This window comes from Eulemur rufifrons, chromosome 9 (assembly GCF_041146395.1).
Source record: "Eulemur rufifrons isolate Redbay chromosome 9, OSU_ERuf_1, whole genome shotgun sequence".
NCBI lineage: Eukaryota > Metazoa > Chordata > Mammalia > Primates > Lemuridae > Eulemur > Eulemur rufifrons.
Genome location: NC_090991.1, coordinates 34330910 through 34349466, shown reverse-complemented (window position 1 = coordinate 34349466; position 18557 = coordinate 34330910). Strand labels below are relative to the sequence as shown.

Sequence of the window (18557 nt, the reverse complement as noted above, 5' to 3'; positions counted from 1 at the left end):
TGACAAAGATACCATTGAGATAGGCTAGTATGAGTATACAGTTTTAAAATATTTTAAAATTCAGATCTGGTTTAGTTGAGTGGAAAGGGGGAGAACAGCAAGGACTATTTGCTTAAAGATTGTGTGTTGAAGAGTTACTTATTGGTTAGATCTGTTGATTTTTGTGTGTGGTGTGGTAGTGGTGGTGATAGTGTTGTTAGAATAAATGTATGAACCAAAGGCATTTGAAGAACAGACATTTTTCCAGCTGTTAGAATTTAAATTCAGTCTTGTTCGCTCCCCATCCTCTTAAAAAGATTCTTAAAATGTGGCTAATGTCTTCCAGAAAGTGCAGCTTAGATTTTGGGATGGGACTGTTGGGAAGAGAAAAGGGGAGGAAAAAAGCAGCAGGGGAGGCTGGAGAAATCAGACGAGTTAGTCCTGAGTTGGAAATTCCAGACGGGGAGGGGGAGGAAGGGGGGAGGGAGAGAGGGAGATAATGGGGGCTGGGGTGGATTTCCCGCTTCCCTTTTAAAGGGGAGCGGCTGGAGGCTCACTGTTACCACCGGAGAGGGGGACAGAGACACCAGTTTAGAAGACGGGTGGTGGAGTCAGCCAGGGCAAGGCTATTTTTGCTTTCGGTGGCGTTGCCTGCCTTCCCTTTCCCTTGTCAGGAAAAAAAAAAAAAGAGAGAAGAGAGAAAGTCACACTGGGGCTGGAGGCTCTTCCTGGAGAGTTTGTGCTGGCCCTGCTGACCTAACCCTACCCAGCCCCGGCCCTTACCCCTGCCTTCTGAGTATCTCTCTGCTCTGCTCTGCGGTGGGGCTACCCGCCTTCCTCCTTTTAACAAGACCCTGATGGAAAATGTCCACAGGCCTGGGTCTCCCAGGAGGACTTCCCCTCCCAGGTCTCCACGACCACTGGCTGTGGTGGGCTGTGGTGGGCTGTGGCGAGCTGTGGCGCCCAGGCCAAAGACCCCCAGGCTTCCCCACAAGGAGGGTTTCTCTGGGCTTCGGGGTGCAGACCCTTTCCAGCAGCTGGGCTGTCTCAAGACCTTTCCATTCTAAGGCAAAAGGCCAGTGGGTAAATGTGAAATGAAAAGAGGGTGGAGGAGAGTGGGAAGAGTGAGTAAAGGGAAGATAGGACGAGGGAGTAGTTGGAGAGAAAATGGAGGTGCAAGTAGCTGTTGCTCCCTTCCAGCAGCCAGGGGCCCTTGGCCTGGGGAACAGAACCTTGGAGAGTGAAGTGCCAATTTAAATAACCTGTAATCTTTACAAAATGGGCTGTCTGTGTCTGCCTGTCTGAAGGCTGACTGAAACAATAACAAGAGGTTCCGTAGATGGATTTTATCTTGTAAAAGATGGACAACAGGTCCTCTAGCTGGCCCTGGAGAGGCTTTGAGGATCTTTCCCAGGATCTCAGCTAGTGTTTGACTCCATGTTATTTATAAACTTTTGCACCGCACCCATTTCCACCTTTCCTTTCACCCCCAACACCTTTTTAAATGCTTGCCAAAAACAGAAAGAAAGGTCTCTCAAATGTGCACTCCGAAGTGTGTGATCATTTGGTTATTGATAAGGTTTGATTTGGCTAGAAATGATCTTATACGTAGCTCCTCTGAGGACACACCATTGCAAGGTGGCATTGCCAGCCAGAAGCTGTGTTAGTCCCAGTTGGTGACTCCACCCTAGTAGAACTTGGATGGTCTTGTAGATTTTGATCAAAGGGGACTATGTACTTTTTAGTGGGTGGAATGGGTTCATTCTAGCATTGAAATTTATTGGCAGAGCCAGCTTTGTAAGACCTGCTTCCTACCTTTGCAGCACAGTAGGTTTGCAATAAATACAACAGGCTGGAACAAGCTATCACCCTAAACAGACCACTGAAAGAAAATGTGTGTTGATTACAGGTAAATCATAGGGAAAAGTAGGTCTGGACTCCATAATTTTAATATAGTTAGAGAAAACCTGATTGCAACACACTGAAGTGTAACTGTATGCAGAACAAACACTATCAGAAACGCAGTCCTATTGCAGAAATCCAGGCTCCCAGGAGCATGGCTGGCCATAAGTAAACTGCTTTTGAATGAAATACAGAGCAAACAGCTGGATGATTAAAAGAATTGACTGGATTGTGCAGATATTTTCAAGACCTCTTAGGACAAGTCTGGTTATTAGACAAGTGGCATTTTGGTGGCTGGAAGGCATATAAAGGATATGCCTGATATGGGATGGCTGGGAATTTTGCTCCTAGTTAGAAGAGGATTGTGGAGAAAAGTCAACTAACAGGAGGCAGAAGTGGGGATGTCTCCGTATGCTCTTTCCCTTTCAATCATGTCTGTTCAGTGAATTCTAGTCAATTCTTTCCCCATTTCCTTAGGAAAAGAGGGTTAAGGAGGACTTCAGACTTTTTTTTTTTTCATTTTGAATCAATTTCAGTTAAAAAAACTAACCATTCATCCAGATGTTTTGGCCACTTGAAATGGCACATGTTAAGTCTGAGTGAAATTTGATTGGATAGTTCGGTTGATTGGATATACTTAGTATCTGTAAGCGGAGAAATCAGAGAACTCAGAAATTTATGTATAAGGTTTGTTTGTGTAGTCTGAGTTCTTTGGCAAGAGGAATAAGGAGAATAGGAATCATTTAAGATTCTTAAGGCTCAGGGAAGGAGGAGGCTCTGTTAGGTCAGTCTTAGGATGGATCCTAGGTCTCTTACTCCACCGGGGTCTAGAGGAAGGGTCTTCTCCAGGAGAATTAAATGTTTAAAAGCAGGAGCTCAATCTTTGTAACTGTAAGGTGCTAATAGTAGTACACAGTACTATTATCGATATCATTATTATTTTGTTGTAGACATTGATTTCTCCGCCTCCTGCCCTGGCCATTGTGTGTTCTTCGAAGCTTTACAGTTCTGTGCCCTACCCTGCCCTGCCCCATACAGCTGTGGTTAGCTCCATGACAATCAGAACCAATTCAGTGTATAGATGCCTGAAAATGTGTCCATGAGTGGTTCTGTCTTTGCACTGCGTGTTATGTGTCAGCTTGGGGCGTATATCTAAGGCACTGGATTAAGGTGTTTAAGTGTACTTAACGTGAATTTGGTAGTATTTTATATGGAACAATGATGGATAGGCATGTTGAAGGGAATGTGTAGGGTGCTTTGATAACTACCTGTGTGCAAAACAGAAAAGCTACCTTTTGGGGGAGGGAAATGAGGCTCACCAGGGCAACCCCACAGAGCCCCTCCTAGATCATAATACCCCCACACCCCACCTCAGTACATCTCTTGCCCATCCTCTAAGAACAAAGGCTTGGGGAGATGAGGCAAACATGGTGGAGTATGCAACTAATTGTTCATTAGGGGAAATGGGCCATTTATTCTATTGTCATTGATGCTCTGAACCTGGGCCAGATTCCAGCTGAAATGTCACACTAAAGGGCTACTGTCAAAGGTGCATGTACGGTAGGATACTGGTGAGAGGGGAATCACCATAACTGCGGATAAGGTAGGTGTTGTAAGAATTCAGGATGAGGGGGACCTTGTGAATCCTCTTGGGGATCTCTCTGAAGAAGGAGGGAAGGAAGGAATGAGAGCAGCACCCCCCCCCCCATCTGGTGGGAGATGGGTATGTTTGTCTTAATGTTCTGCTTTTGGTAAGCCAATAAAGTAGGCATTCTAGCATTGGGGATCCTGGCTACCCGGAAGATGACTGTATACATTGTTCCCTCCTTCTTCCACCCTTGTAGTGGCCTCATATTTTCTCCCTGGTCCCCTGGTCTGAAAACAGCCCCCAAAGATGAGCCCGGAATCCACCTTCATGCCCACTTGCTCTTTTCAGCCCTCCCGGCTCAAAGGGTGCACACTGCACTGCGGGTGCACGGGTGGGTGCACGCACATGCCCACAGCCCCCGCCCAGGGATTGAGGATTGAACCTTTTCTCACTGGGGTGGGAAGGGGAAGGGCTTCTCATCCGGATGTGGCTTTTTGCCCTTTAACAGGCTTGTGACTTTAATCAGTTACTGTAAAGGGTTTTACAATTAGTTTATGTGGAATGGTGTGTGTTGCCTCTTTCTGGAGTGGCATTTGGGATTGCTTGGGGCTTGTCAACTGGGGAGACAGGAACTGAAATGGGGGCTGTTGGGTGGAGTAAACTTGTTGAATGTCTATTCAAAGTTAGAAGTATTTATTCTACTTCCTCCTCAAGGTCTCTAAGTTGCTTGAGAGGAAAAGTCCAACTGTAATAGAGACCAGTTGCTTTGGCAAGATTTGGAGATGGAGCCCTAAATTAAAGGGCAAAGATGATTCTTCACAGAGAGACGTGGCTGTCGTGGCTGCAGCCAGTGTATTCCGAGCTAGGACCAGATGTACTAGGATGTTGGCTGGGGAAGCAGCTGGGTTCAGAAGAATGTACTCTTATTAAGTGTCCATTCCAGCAACTTTTTATTTAATGTAAAGAAAAGCAAATCTAGCTGACTGAAGTTATCTTATCTATAGTGTTTTCCTCCCTGTGATTATTACCATTTGATCCACAGATGCTGCTTCTGTTGGCTTTTTAGAATAAGGTAGAGTGATTTCTGTCCAGAATGAGCTCTGGGGGTCTGCAGGGGGTGGAACAGAATGATCTTCACAAACTGCTCATATCTCTGAGATAATGCTTTGTTTCACTCTCCTTCCCTTGCCCCTCTTGGCTGGCCATCTTGAGTATGTAGTTTCCTTTTAACTTCTAACTAAAAGAGGAATGCCGACCGTCTAGGCCCAAGCTCCTTTGCTCTCCTCTTAAAATTCCCACAGTCAGCAACTTTAGCCCTGGGAGTGTGTGTGGGGTCCTTGTCACTTAGTCATTGGCCATTTAAAAAATAATTTAAAAATAAATATTTCTCAGTTTTCAGATGTTTGTAAAAGAATAAATAAATAATTACAACCAAAAGCCACGGGAGAAAATATTTAACAAGATGGTGCCGACTTCCGTGATAGCTTGCATATTGCTGCAAAGCTTGGTACCTGTAAACATGCGTTAGTTCATTCACGCATGCGTGCATTCATCCATTTCCTTTATCTATTAAGAGTCTACTATTGCATGATGTGTCCTTTGCTGGGTACTAGAAATACAATGGGGAACAAGTGAAAGACCTTGGTCTTATAGTGGAGATGGGAAGAAATATAATTTATCTGATGATTTTTCTCTGAAAACATTTAGGTTTTTCCCCTTTATCCTTGGTATTTTTTCCTTTTAAAATTTTTATTTGCTCAATCCAAAGTAGGAGCGTTTTGTTTTTTTGTTTGTTTGTTTTTGTTTTGGAGACAGAGTCTCACTCTTTCACTCTGGGTAGAGTGCAGTGACATCATCATCATTGCTCACTGCAACCTCAAACTCCTGGGCTCAACCAATCCTCTTCCTTCAGCCTCCTGAGTAGCTGGGACTACAGGCGTGTACCACCACACCTGGCTAATTTTTCTATTTTTAGTAGAGAGGTGTTCTTGCTCTTGCTTAGGCTGGGCTCAAACTCCTGACCTCAAGCAATGCTCTTGCCTCAGCCTCCCAGAATGTTAGGATTACAGGCGTGAGCCACGGCACCGAGCCAAAAGAGGGGGAAGTATTTTTAAAATAATTATAAAATACACAAAAGGTAAAATTTAGCATCTTAACCATCTTTAAGTGTACAGTTAAGTGATATTGAGAACATTCACATTGTTAGGCAACCATCACCTCCATCTATCTTTAGAATTCTCTTCATCTTGTAAAACTGAAACTATATACCCATTCAATGATACCTCTCTATTTCCCCTTCCCTGGCCATTTTCAATGACCAGTAGTGCTGGGATTCAAAAAATGGCCATTTAAAATCCATTGCCAGTTTTGCTTTTTCACATGTGGTGGTTACCTCTTTACCCTAAAGAAAATGGGAGCCTTTGCCCGACCCCTCTCCTGCATAAAATATTGATTATTTATTGGGTTTTTATTTAGCATTATTGGGTATCCTTTTTGAGAAGAGAGAAGGGAGACATAGGGGTCGAGAGAGGGAGTCTCCCAAAAGAGGGAGGTACAAGACAAGTCCCTGCCTTCCAGCAGGAAAAGCTTTCACTTAAGATCCAGGAAAAGCTGAGGGACAGCTCAGAGGCCAGGAGTCCATGCACTAACATGGGAGGCCCACAGTCTCAGCAACTCAGAGAGGACAGAAGCTTGTCGCTAAGCTGGGTTTTGGAGGCTAGGCAGAAAAAGCAGAGGAGTGGATTAAGAGTCTTGTGTGAGTGAGCTGTTCGTGGGCAGACAATTCATTTTAGAAGAGGGAGGGCAGTTCCAGCAAGGAGAAGTCACAGAAATGAGGCCCTAAGGTAGGCAGGACGGCCGTCCCTGTTTATTTCCCTTGCTGAACATCTTTGTTTCTGAGCACTGTGCAAGGTGATGAGGGTCAAACGAGCTCCTTCTATAATTATAGGAGCATTTATTGAGTATCTGTCTGCTCAGAGCTTGGCACCATTACTTCACTGAATCCCAGAAAGAACTCAAAGATATTATTATCATCTTGGTTCTACAGGAGAAACTGAAGCTCTGATTAAAAGAACTGAGCCAAGGACATACTTTCACACATTCTTAGAACTCGGGAACAGGTGATCCCATAGCACTCAGAAAGGTTGAGTTTTTCTTGAGCTTTTTGGGGGGAGAAAAGCTTAACAAATAAAAACATGCCTAACGTGAACTCCTCCCTGCTCTAAGCCTCCTTCCTCCCCTTGGCCTTTCATACCTGCTTTGCATTGTATTTTCCTCTCACTGTTGCCATTTTCAGGCCATCTTGAATGGTTGAAGAAAATTGAGATAAATGGGTCTAAACCTTCTCCCCTTGTCTGGATAGCTAAGAGTTCTGCTGTTGGAATGAAATAACCCACGGGGGGAGCCGAGCGAAGTGGAGGAAAGACTTGAGTGGGGTTAGGATTTAGGCGTCAGCCTCAGCCTTTCCTTTCCCAGATATGTAAGCTGTGGGATCTGGGGTTAGTTTCTCTTTTTCTGGGCCTCTGTTTCCTCACTTGAATCTTTCTCCATCTCCAGAAACCTCATGAAATAAGCTGGATAAGTATTTTGAGTTCTAAGAGCCTCGCCATCCTTTGACACTTCTGGAAGGCACCAGGGTTGGAGCTTTTGGCTGATTCCCCCCCCCCCCCACACACACTTTTGTTTGGGTTCAACCCAGGGGAAAATGAGAGCTTGGGGGGAAGGGCAGGGATTGAGATGCTTCCCCTCCCCTACTTTCTCCCTCCTCCCGCCTTCCTCTTCCCTGCAGGAAGGGACAAAGAGTTGACCTTTGTTACATGCCTACAGAATCATAATTCATAGTTTATACATGTTAGTTTCTAAGGAGCAAGAACCCATTTACCTTTTTTCCTGGCAAGCAGTAGCGAGTCGCATGATGTAGTGACATTTATCTGGCTAGTGTCACCTTAGGCTAGTCACTTGACCTCTCTGAGCCTCTTTGCTGACCTGCAGAATGGAAATAATATTCTCAGTCTCTCTTGGTTGTGGAGAGGCTCAATTCAGTCTCTTGAGGTCAGGTCACTCACTCTCAGGTTCATAGGAGAGTGTGCGTGTAAAGAAGTATTTTGTAAACTCTAAAGTGCTATGCAAAGGTGAGTTATTGATAAGATCATTAAGTGATGACGCCCCAAAAGGGCCGACAGGTCGTTCTCACCCCAGACAAATGCATGGGGGCGAGTGTGGCTCTTCTACGTGTAACGCAGCTTAGGGCCTCCCAGAAGGCGGTGGGGACCTGCCCCGGGAGGAGAGGAGAGGGTTCTTTTCTCTCCAGGCTCCGGAAGGCTCCTAAGTTCCGTGCCCCCTCCCCACTCCCAGGCCTCTCAGTTCCTGCCCTCTCAGTGGGAGGCCTCCCTGCCCCGGCCTGCCTCCTCCCGCAGCCCAGCCGAGGTCTCTAAGGAATGCCGCCTCCCGGGCCATTTTCTCCCCTCCAGCTTCTGCGGCCCCACTTCCAGCCTCTAGCCGGCTCGCTGGCTCCCTACCCCCAACCGGTTCCCACTTAAATGCTTGCAGGCCTGTGTGCAGGCGGGAAGCCCCCTCCCCCACAGGACCACCTCAGTCACGGCCCTGACCACAGGGAGGTCGGGTCTGGATTTACTAAAGGACCCCGGAGGGGGAGCCTAGCCCTCGCTGGCTGCCTGGCTTCGCCATGGGGTCGGGTTTCTGTCGGCCGGTGGCTCTGGAGAGAGACAAAGGGCAAAGTCCTGGTCCCCACCCCCACCCAGCAGCCCCGGGAGCGAGTCCCCTCCCCCTCGGGGCCCAGCGCGGGTAGCCAAGGGCCCCTGGGTCCCGCTGGACAGGTTTGGAGCCAGTCGGGGTACCAAGGGGGCTCTGGCGGCAGAACATTCTAGACTGTACCGAGCCCTGCAGCAGAGTCGAGTGGGGGGCATCTTCTGTTCCCTTCCTCGCACTCTGCATCCTCAGCCCACCCGGAGCCTGGGGTGGGAGGGTGAGTGCTCAGCTCCCCCGGGTGAGGTGAGAGGGGCTGGGGAAGGGGCTGGGGAAGGAGCCGCCCCGTGGGGCGTGGGGCGCAGGCAACGCCCGCCGCCTGAGCTTCAGCCTCGCAGGCCGTCTGCGCACTCCCCTCCCCCAGCCCCAGCTGCCGCCGCCCTTCCAGGCACCTCTCCTCCTCCTCCTCCTCCTCAGTTGCCCGCACTGCTGCCGCCCGTTGCTCCCCAAGCCGGGAAGGCCTTGCCCGCGGCCTAGGGCCTCTTGGCTCGTGGAGACCTGCCGTTTCTTGCCTGACCACGGGTCGAACCATCTCGGAGGGCACTGTCAATCCTCCCGGACTGAATCCCTGGCCTAGCGAGAAAGACCTCTACAGAGAGGGTATTTTGCCCCACTCCAAGCCAGGCCGAACTCAGGAAGGGCATCCCTTTCCGAGGAGCTGTTCTGATGAAGAACTACCCCGCTAGGAAGACACAAACACCCAGCCTCCTTAGGTTTCTGACCACCAACAGGTCTCTGTTGGATCCCTTGAGGGACACAACCAGAGGTTCTCTAGCCTAATAGGAGAGATTAAGTTATTTTTTAAATGTATACCCAGATACATTCTCATCCCTACACAGGGAACACTGAGGATTCCAAGGACCACCCTGTTTCCGGTAGAGACTTTTTCTCAGAGCAGTGTTGCGAGTTGCAGAAGACTGATTTCTTTTAAGGTGGATCTAGTTTCCTCCTCAAAATCCTTGTCTTTAGGAGCTGGGCTGTCCAAGCTGGCTGTTCCCCCCTGAGGAGACACCCCTGTCTCCCCGTTTCCCAGGCATCCCTGAGGATGCGGTAGCTCCATCCTCAGCCAGGTTTCTGGGCCCCAGAGTGCCCCGACCAGTGGGCTCGCTCCTAAGCTCTCTGGAGGGATGCTCACACCTTCATGGCAGGAGCTAAACCAGCAGCTCCACTGAGGTGAGGCTGGGGCTGGAGGTGTTCTTTCTGCCCTCTCTTCACCTTTTCCTCTGTCAGAGCTTGTTAACCTTCCTCACCCCAGAGAAGATCCTGGAAACTCTTCCATTGCCAGCCAGAAAGGGATGGTGAGCAACGTCCCCGAAAGTTAATTCTCCAGCCCGCCACATCTCTGCCTCCAGCGGAAAGGCTCAGCTGTACTGCTCACATTGGGTCACCTCGTTCCATTTGCCCCACACTTAAAGTTTATTCTAGTTTCTCCACATCTCTTTCCCCCCATCTCTTTGCTCCAGCTCTCCTTCAGGAACCACTCTAAGGTTAAAGGGCAAGAGTCTAGGCAGAGAGCTAGATGCGGGGAGAGGGTAGCAGTTGGCCCAGGCAGACTTGGATTTGTCTAGAAAGATCTGGGCTGTCCCAGAGCTTCTGTTTTGGCCTCCTGTTGCTGCCCAGATGGGCAAGAAAAAAGCCTGGGGGCTTGTTTGTTAAAGCATTTATTTCTGAGATATGCAAATTGAGCAAAGTTTAGTTTTCTACCACCGGTTCACACCTTGCACACCTTTGCTGCTTTGCCTGCCCTCGACCAAATTGACTTTTTGCAAGATGAAAACTTTTGGTGACTACCCCTTTACCCTGCTAACAAATCTGACAGCCATCCAGCCGTATTATAGGGTAGTTAGCTCTTCTGCAAGTTAAATCCTGTGCCCAAATTAGAGCCGCATGCAGTAAAAGCCAGTTGGCACGCACTTAGCCATACAGAATATGGGCACTTTTCCTGCTACTGACGTCGGGGCCATACAAGCTTCTGCTGTATTAACACTTCTCTTCAGAGAGAAAGCAGCAGGATTTGATGAAATGAGCACACACAGCCTAAGAGAAGAGCTGAGTTCTAGTCCCACCTCCAAATTGACAAGTCTGTTTCCTTCTCTGAGCCTCAGTTTTTCCATTTGTTGAAGTGAGAGTGACTGTTTAGGATCCTCGCAGACTTGGGCTTGCCCCTCCTTTCTGCCTCCATGTGTGAATCTGATTTTCTTCAACTGGAGCTTCTTGGTGATGGGTTAAAGGGTGTGTGTGCATGCACGTGTTCACCAAATACATTTGAAAGACCTTGTGCACGTGGTCACAGATGTATTTCAGTGGTGTCCTGGCCTTCCTGTCATCCCCCGCCCTCCCACACTGGCTTTCTTCTTAGTGGTGGCATCTGCTCTGCCTGGTCCCACACTTCCCAGTAGGTCAGTATTTTCCGGCCCCTACCCCTGCCCGCCTGCGACTCGATGGCCTGCCTGTCTGGCTGCCCTGCCTCTGGATCAGCCTGGCACAGAGCCCTGGGCATGGCGCCAGCTTCTCCTCCCCTCCCCGGCCCCGCCCCCTTTCTCAGCTACTGCCATGCCTGAAGCGTGCCAGGTCCGCCCCCTTCAGAAGTCTTCCTGGACAATTATTTTTTTTTTCTCCACCACGTCTCCACCCTATAGGGATGAGGAGGGGTGGAGAGGAAGGACTGAGTCAGTGGTGATCTTCTAGAAGAGGCAGAGGTTGGCACTTTAGGGCAACTTCTAGCCGGGAGGAACAGCTGGGAGGGGGGCAGCTTTGGGACAGTGCTTCTGCTCCAGCATCAGCCACATGGGACCCTCTTGCTGAAGAGTCACAGAATCACCCACTTCTGAAGGGGTCCAGTGGACAGTCCTCCTCTCTCCAGTTAACCCTGTGTATTCTCTTCTGTTACACCAAACCAAACCAGGTCCCCTGCTGGACTGTAAATTCTGGGAGAGCCAGGAAGGAGCCTGTGCCTGTCACTCTGTGCTCAGTGAGGTAGCTCAGTGCCCAGCTCTGTTTGATAGACATGGGATGTGAGCCACTTAACCTGAAGTTTTCATTTTCCTATAGCCACATTAAAAAAGAAACACGTGAAGTTAATTTAAAAGATATGTTTAACCCAATATATTCGAAAAATCATTTCAACATGCAATCAATGTACATAATTATTAATGAGACATTTTGTCTTTTAGGGGGTTCCTGAAGTCTTAGAAATCCGGCTTGTATTTTATTTTAGAGCCCATTCCAAAATTCAGATGCTAACCTCAAAGTTTAGACACAGTCTTGTAAACTTTATGAAGTTGTTTAGTCTAAACAACTTCATAAAGTTTATAGCTGAAAAAAAGTTAAATTATATAAACACTTAAAATTAAATGAAATTGAAAATTTTGGCTCCTCAGTTGCACTAGCCACACGTGCTTTAGTGGCTCCTAGGTGGACAGGGCAGGCCCAGTACTTAGTAGCTGCCAAGATAACATCTGTGGAATGAATGGCTCCAAGCAGTTGGAGTCTCTCCAGAAACCGTAGGAATAGGAAAGACCGGGTAGCCGACTTTTTGACCACTGACTAGAAGTCAGTACCTGTTAAGTTCAGCAGTGTGTTTCTGCAGGTTTAAACATCTTTGTTTCTCTTCCAGCATCCGAGTTGTTACCCCAGCCCCACTGCCCCGTCTAGCTTTGTTTTCTAACGGCCTTGGGCTAGTTCCTTCCCCATGTTTTGAGATGCCTGAGAGCTTGATTGAAGACAGGGACATCATTGGGATGAAGTTAAATGTGTAAATGGGGGCTGAGGGGCAGGGAGTGTCTAAACTTTGGGGTCATGGATTCCAAAGTCTTCCTTATTAACCCCTGAAATCTTGAAATTGTGTGCAAATTGTTTTCATTTTTCTGGTGGCATGTTCTTGCTTTTCATCACATTCCCAATGGGAACCTTCTCAAAAAAAAAAAAAAAAAAAAAGAAAAGAAAGCTTAAGAACCAGTTATTCAGACCATTAGGGCACAGAAAATCGCTGTAATTAAGAAAGTGTTTCCCTATGGGCAGACAGGGTTGATCCCTGTCTGGGGATACAAGACCCTGTAAGATGGACTAATCCTATTCCTTGTTTCCTAGATATGAGAAACCAAGGTCCAGAGAGTTGAGGGCTTGACTTGCCCAGGACCACACATGGAGCTGGAAGTTTGGCCTGGGGGAGGGGTGGAGGTGAAGGATCTAATCTGAAGATCCCAGTTTAATCCTCCTTCTCTGCCAGAGATGAAAGTCCAGGCTTGACTCATGCCAGGGACCCTGGAGGGATTAGGGGCCCCAAGCTTGACAAGATTCCAAAACCTGCTGCTGCCTTCCTCGCCCTCCTCCTTGCCTTCGACTGGCTTGCCCCACCCCGATTTAAAGCAACTCCTCCAGAGAGGTGAGGCCATCAACATGATCGAAGATGGCACCCTCCCTTCTAGGTATGAAAGCAGAAGGAAGGAGCAGGTTTGCAGAAGATTAGAAAAATCCCATTCTCAGGAGCTGTTTTCAGCCCCCCCTTTCCCCCAAGACCTGGGGTCCCCGTTTCCCATGTATACTCTGCCCTCCTGGGAGGCCTCATTCTGACAGGGTCCCATCTAGTGCATCTGTTCCTTCCTCCACCGGACCCCAGCCCACATCTCTCAGCCTCTGGTAAGTTCCTCACCAGGTTACGGATTCTTGCTAAATAAAACACCAATAGGAAAACGTTAGTTCAGACTAGTCTTAATGAATTTCTATTGTTTTGGAACCTTTGACTTCAGAACTGGGTGAGCTAGAATTACCTGTATTTTGTTTTTGTTTTTACCTTTTTAGTATGGAAAGAAATACAAACATGTAGAGAGGATAATGTAAGAAACCCAGTACGTACCACCCATCACTTAGCTCTAACAATTACCCATTAATCCAATGTGTTTTCATTTTTCCCCACCCCCTGATTATGTTGAAGCAAACCCTAGACATGTCATTTTATTTTTAACTATTTCAATATGTATTTCTAAATTATAAGAACTTTACAAATCACAGTATGATTTTAAAAGATGAATAACGTCTTGATGTCATCAAATATCTACTCGGTGTTCAGTATGCTGTAGGATCACTGTTCGACTAACTGTGGGAATGTGCAGCTGCAAAAACAAGTTAATAGTTTAAAGAATTATAGGAGGGATGTTTTGACTTATTGGATAGCAACACCCATGCGGCAGGCCCACTGTTCACTGTGTTGTGTGAACTCTTCGTATTTTCGTTTTGTCCTCCTGCCTAACATGAGAGTACTTTGGCAAAGGCTTTTTGTCTCCTTCATGCCATCAAAGAGGCAGTACAGGGTCAGTGCAAAGAGCCTGGAATCAGACTTTGGGTTCAAATACTGGCTCCTGCTGTTAGTGGCTCAACCTGCCTGTCTCAGGGCGCTGGTCTGTGAAACAGCCTAGATGCCACCTTCATGGGTGACGGGAGGGTTACATGAGATGATGAATCTCAGAGCCTGGCATCTGGTAAGCACTGCTCGAGTATTCCCTGAATGTTCCCTTCCTTTAAAGTTAGGCTCCTCCCTACCGTGACCTGGTTTCCTTGGCCTGCAGTTCAAGTCAGTGACAATTCTCTGAACTCTTGAGTGTGAAAGGATGAGAGAGCTCCCAGCCCAGGGAGAGATCCCAGCCTTGTCCCAGGCCCAGCACCCTGTCTGTGCTTCCTAAATCTCTTACTTCCTACTTAGCCCCTTAGGCTGTGGCAAGGATACTTTCTCCCTCTACCCTCTCCTGAGTCTCCCCTGGGTTTTCAAAGGATGGTCACTCAGTCCCTGTGCCTCATGCCCCCTGCTTGGCCTGGCAGCATTAGAGAGGCGGATCCTCTGTAGTTGCTGCCCCGTAGGACCTGATAACTACTCTGTGGATCAGGGCAGGCGGAGGGCACCAGAAGCCACAGCGTGTTGACACCCAGGGAAATAACTTGGCTGGTGCAACCATTGCCATTATTGCCAGGGGCTGGCAGCCTCATTCTTCAGTAAACAGGTTTATCAGCTACTGGAAGGTGAGGGGAGTTAATGAACTCTGGGAGTTCTCTTTCCTTTTCTGAACAATGGCTGTTGCTTTAGGCACGCAAGGAATATAGAAAGTGCTCAGGGGGTATTGCCCTATTACCTGTAGGGCAAAGACACTGTTCAACCCTGGTAGGAGCTGGTCTACTGGACTGGACTCTAGGTAGTGATATTTCCCACTATTTTCCCTTCAGTGCTTAAGTCTTCAAATACTTTAACAACTTTTACCATCATGCTAAGCGGCTCATTGTCAAGCCCTGCCTGCCTGCCTCTTTGCATGCTGGTCTGAACACCTGCAGCCTCCAGGGACTGGGTCATGGATTGAGCGCTTACTACCTGGCAGGCACCCTGCCTCACGCGTCTTGTAAGACCTCACAAAAGCCTCATCCAAGTTCCACAGGAAGTAACCAGCCAGGGTGCTCTTGGCTTCCTGCTGGCTCCTCCCAAGTCCTCGGCGCACTCTGGCCCAGCCCACACCAGGCCTTCTCTCTCTAAGTGTCTGTGGAATGAATGAAACAGAGACCTAGGGAAGGGAATGTGGGTTACAGTTTTCAGCAATGCCCCATGTGCTTTGGGCCTGAAAGAAATTAGGTAGCACCATACTTAACAGAAACCAGGCCAAGGGCTTAAAAGACAAAGGTTCTTCATGGCCTCTGTGCCTCCCTGCCCTGCCTGTTGTGTTTTAATCAGGGCTGGGGGCTTTGCCGAAAGGAGGTCTGGAGGGGCCTGGAGTGGGTTCCCAGGGTGGGGTGTGTGCCCTGGAGGGCTGGGTGAGTCTCTGCTGGTTGGGGGTGGGGAAGGGCTGCCAGGATGTCTTTTCTTTCATTGGTTGGGTGGCCCTGCCCTCCTCCCCCCTCCCTCTCCTGGAACATTCCAGACATTCCAGACGATCTGCCTGCCATTGCTTTCAGGATATGGATTAACATCCCAGCAGAGATTTGATTTCACCATTGCCACCCCTCTCTCCCTCCCTTCTCCGCCCCCAATGAAAAGAAAGCCCCTAAAACTGATAGTTTGAAGCTGGAGGGAATTTTTGACCTTTGACCTTAGATTATACTAAGGGACCATCTTGAAAGAGCGCACGTCAACTGGGCTGCTAAGCTGCTGGGGTTGATGTAGGACCTTATTGGTTTGAACTCCCAGGCAGGCAGCCCCCACCACCCTGCCCCTCATCCAGAAGTGCTCACTGTGGGTGGGCAGTACCTGTTATGGGTGTTAAGCTAGGTCAGTGTTCTCAATCTTCCAATGGTGTGATCATTTTGTTCCCCCAACTCTCCAGCAGTTTGGCTTTTATTGTGAGGGTTCTCACACTTTCAGTCTATCCATTTCGTCACTAAATGAGCTGTGTGGAGAATCACTCACAAGGGCAGATGTGGTGCTCCCTCTTGGCCAATGAATGGGATCACAGAAAAGTGGCCTAGCAGGATGTAAGGACCTGGAACTGGATTTGTTTCTGATCCATACTATTTTATCCTGCCGTAATCTGACCTCCTTAGGTCAAGTTGATGGACAGACCAAAGAAGACAGGCACAAAGATTCTCTTAAACACTTATCCTGTCTTCTCCAAGTTATTTCATCCCAGGAAGAGATTTCTTTAACATATTTTATGGATAAAGACTCTCCACACTCAATTGCCAAGCTAGGACGGATCTTAGAGACCCTGCCGATTGCATTTTACAGCCGGAAACACTTGAGGGGTGAAGTGAGTGAGCTGGCCCAGGACAGCCAAGGGTGACACACTCAGAGCTAGAGCTTTAGCATCCCTTTTCCCTGGTTCCTTGTGTTTCGACGCCCCCCTCCCCTCAGCTTGACCTGAGCTGGCACAGTCCCCACTGCTTACCAGGTAGGAATACGGAAGCCTGAATCTTAAGTGGCTTAATCTGGGGCAGGTTAAGACAGGTTAACTTACTTTCTAGTTCAGCTTTCCTTCAAGCCACTAGAATTTCTTGGACCTTCCCCTTGAACTAAGGGTTTGTGATTAAGGATATGCAAAGACATCAATGACAATTGACCAACACATCAAGTCAATTTAAAAGTCTTAAACCCAGGGATATGGGCATTGATTTGGGAGGTGAAGAATTGCCCTGGGAGTCAACAAGTACCATCTAGTTAACTGGGATCAGGGGGAGGTGGTGATCATTATGCTGAGTTGTATGCCCTGTTTATCACTCATTGATCACTCCCATCCACCGATGTATTACAGATGCATCTATTCTTACAGTTGAAGTACTGAGTTCAAGCCTTTTGCTAAACTCTTTATAAATATTTCCTAATATCACCTACCACTCTGTGAATGGGTAATTTCCCTGTTTTACAAAGGAGGAAACTGAGCCTGAAAGAAGTTAAATAATCTTTTAAGATCAGTGCTGGTAAGTGGAACATAGGTTGAAATTCATCTCTGTGCCAAGGCAAGGACATGCCCCCCGCCTCCCCGCACTGTCATCCTGCTGTAATTTGTTTGCATATGACATCTCCCCTAATACACTGAGCACCTCGAGGCCAGGCATTTTGTCTGTTTTGTTGATTGCTGTGTCTCCAGCATGTGGACCAAATTACTGCGTGAATTAGGTACCAACTAAATAGTTGTTAGATTAATTAATCATTAATTATGTCTTATTTAGCTTGTATTTCTAGTGCCTGGAACAGAGTGGTGGTAACATGCTTGCTGAATAAAGGAATGAGTGAGGAAATAGTGAGACAAACAAAGCAGCTGTGATTTATTTCAGGGATTTATGTTACCTGGATGCTTGCTGCATCCGATTCTGCATTCTTGTCTGTGGTAGCACGGATAATAATTTTGGTCTCTTAAGTGAGGTATGCCTACTCCATTCTTAAGAGGTTACCATTCTTAGATTCTAAGACTGTGGTGTTGGTGAGCAGAAGGTAGGGAGAAAGAAACTGGGACAAGGATTAGAAACTGTAAGATCACAGGTTCCTGAAGCATCCAGAGCTTTCTCTAACTCTGTTCCTTCTTTAATTTCAGGAGTCGAAAAATTCAGATCCGAAATATTCCACCCCAGCTCCGATGGGAAGTAAGTTTGAGGGAAACTCAATGGGGTTGGGTAGTGGAGCCTAGCAAGGAAGTCTGGATCAGTCTGAGTTGGGAGCAGCGGCTGGGGAGGTCCTGGTCTGGGCTAGAGTGTCCCCACTGGGTCTCACCCTTAACCCAGAGCTCTGCCTTTTGGGATGTCCTAGTGGTAAGAGGCATTAGCGAGGTAAGAAGGCTGTTCCCTGAGCCCTAAACTTGGTGACAGCAGAAGTTGATGTAGAACCCAGGTAGCCCAGTTGTGCTTTCCCCAAAGCCCTTAATACATATTAGCTCAAGTACATTCCAGATACCCCTCAGCGTTAGTACCTCAGAAAGGGCAAACTGAACAGGTAATAATAATGCTCAGCCCCCACCTATGGCTCTGCCCGTGCCCACTGCTTTGGGGTATGGGGTGTCCAGTGGCTACTTTGCAACACTCCTGGGATGCTCAGAGTGCCTTTCCTCCTTCCTCCACACTTCCAGGTCCTGGACAGCCTACTGGCTCAGTATGGTACAGTAGAGAGCTGCGAGCAAGGTAAGAGTGGGCTGTGGGCCGGGCGAGGAGGGTATTTGAGGGACCTGCTCTGCTTCACTACCCATGATCGAATCTACCTGGAGACCAAAAGGAGAAAGACAGAGTGTGTACAGAGGGAGATATGGCCTTGAAGCCTGGACACCTGTTCTTGACTTTGGCTTTGCTGCTTGGCACTGGAACCAAATTTCTCTTCTGTTTAGCGGGAGGCTTGAACAAAGTCACTCCTTCCCAACATGGAATCTCCAGGCTCTTAGGGATCAACCAAGGTAGAAATGGATGCCCCAAGATTTTAGAAATAGTTTAAGAATAGAAATTGCACGTTCAACCCCAGTAAGTCGATAGCCCTTTTACTTTAAAAGCTTCATATATCTTGTTTTTGGCTGAAATAGTCAACCGGTCATTTCTTTCTTCTTAGAAGTTCTGATTGGCAGCTACCTATGTCTTTGGTCAATTAAAATGAAAAGCAGAGGATTTATTACTTAGTTAATGTAGTTTGATGGGTAAGCAAAATCAGGAAAGAGTGGGCCCACAGAAGGAAACATAATAAGGAATTCTAGGTCATAAAAAGTTTGCTTTTTTTTTTTGGAGGTTTCTCCATTATGAGGATTATAAATTCTTTTCCGAGAAAATGAGCCTCAATAAATACAGAGTGGTTTTGGTGGGACATAAGGTGGTCTTTAGGTAGACATGATACTGGTTGAGGTTTGGAGATCTCAGGAAATTGAAGAGATTTAAATATTCA

At 47.6% G+C, this 18557-nt stretch overlaps 1 protein-coding gene across 3 annotated transcripts in view; it reads left to right on the top strand.

The window, feature by feature from the left end:
- Positions 1–18557, top strand: part of IGF2BP1 (insulin like growth factor 2 mRNA binding protein 1) — a 40106-nt gene that overhangs the window by 5621 nt on the left and 15928 nt on the right. For all 3 annotated transcript variants that reach the window (XM_069481265.1, XM_069481264.1, XM_069481262.1), the window contains exons 3-4: positions 17236–17284; positions 17764–17815. In XM_069481265.1, the coding sequence (XP_069337366.1) occupies positions 17236–17284; positions 17764–17815 (101 nt within the window). The remainder of the gene's footprint in view (positions 1–17235; positions 17285–17763; positions 17816–18557) is intronic.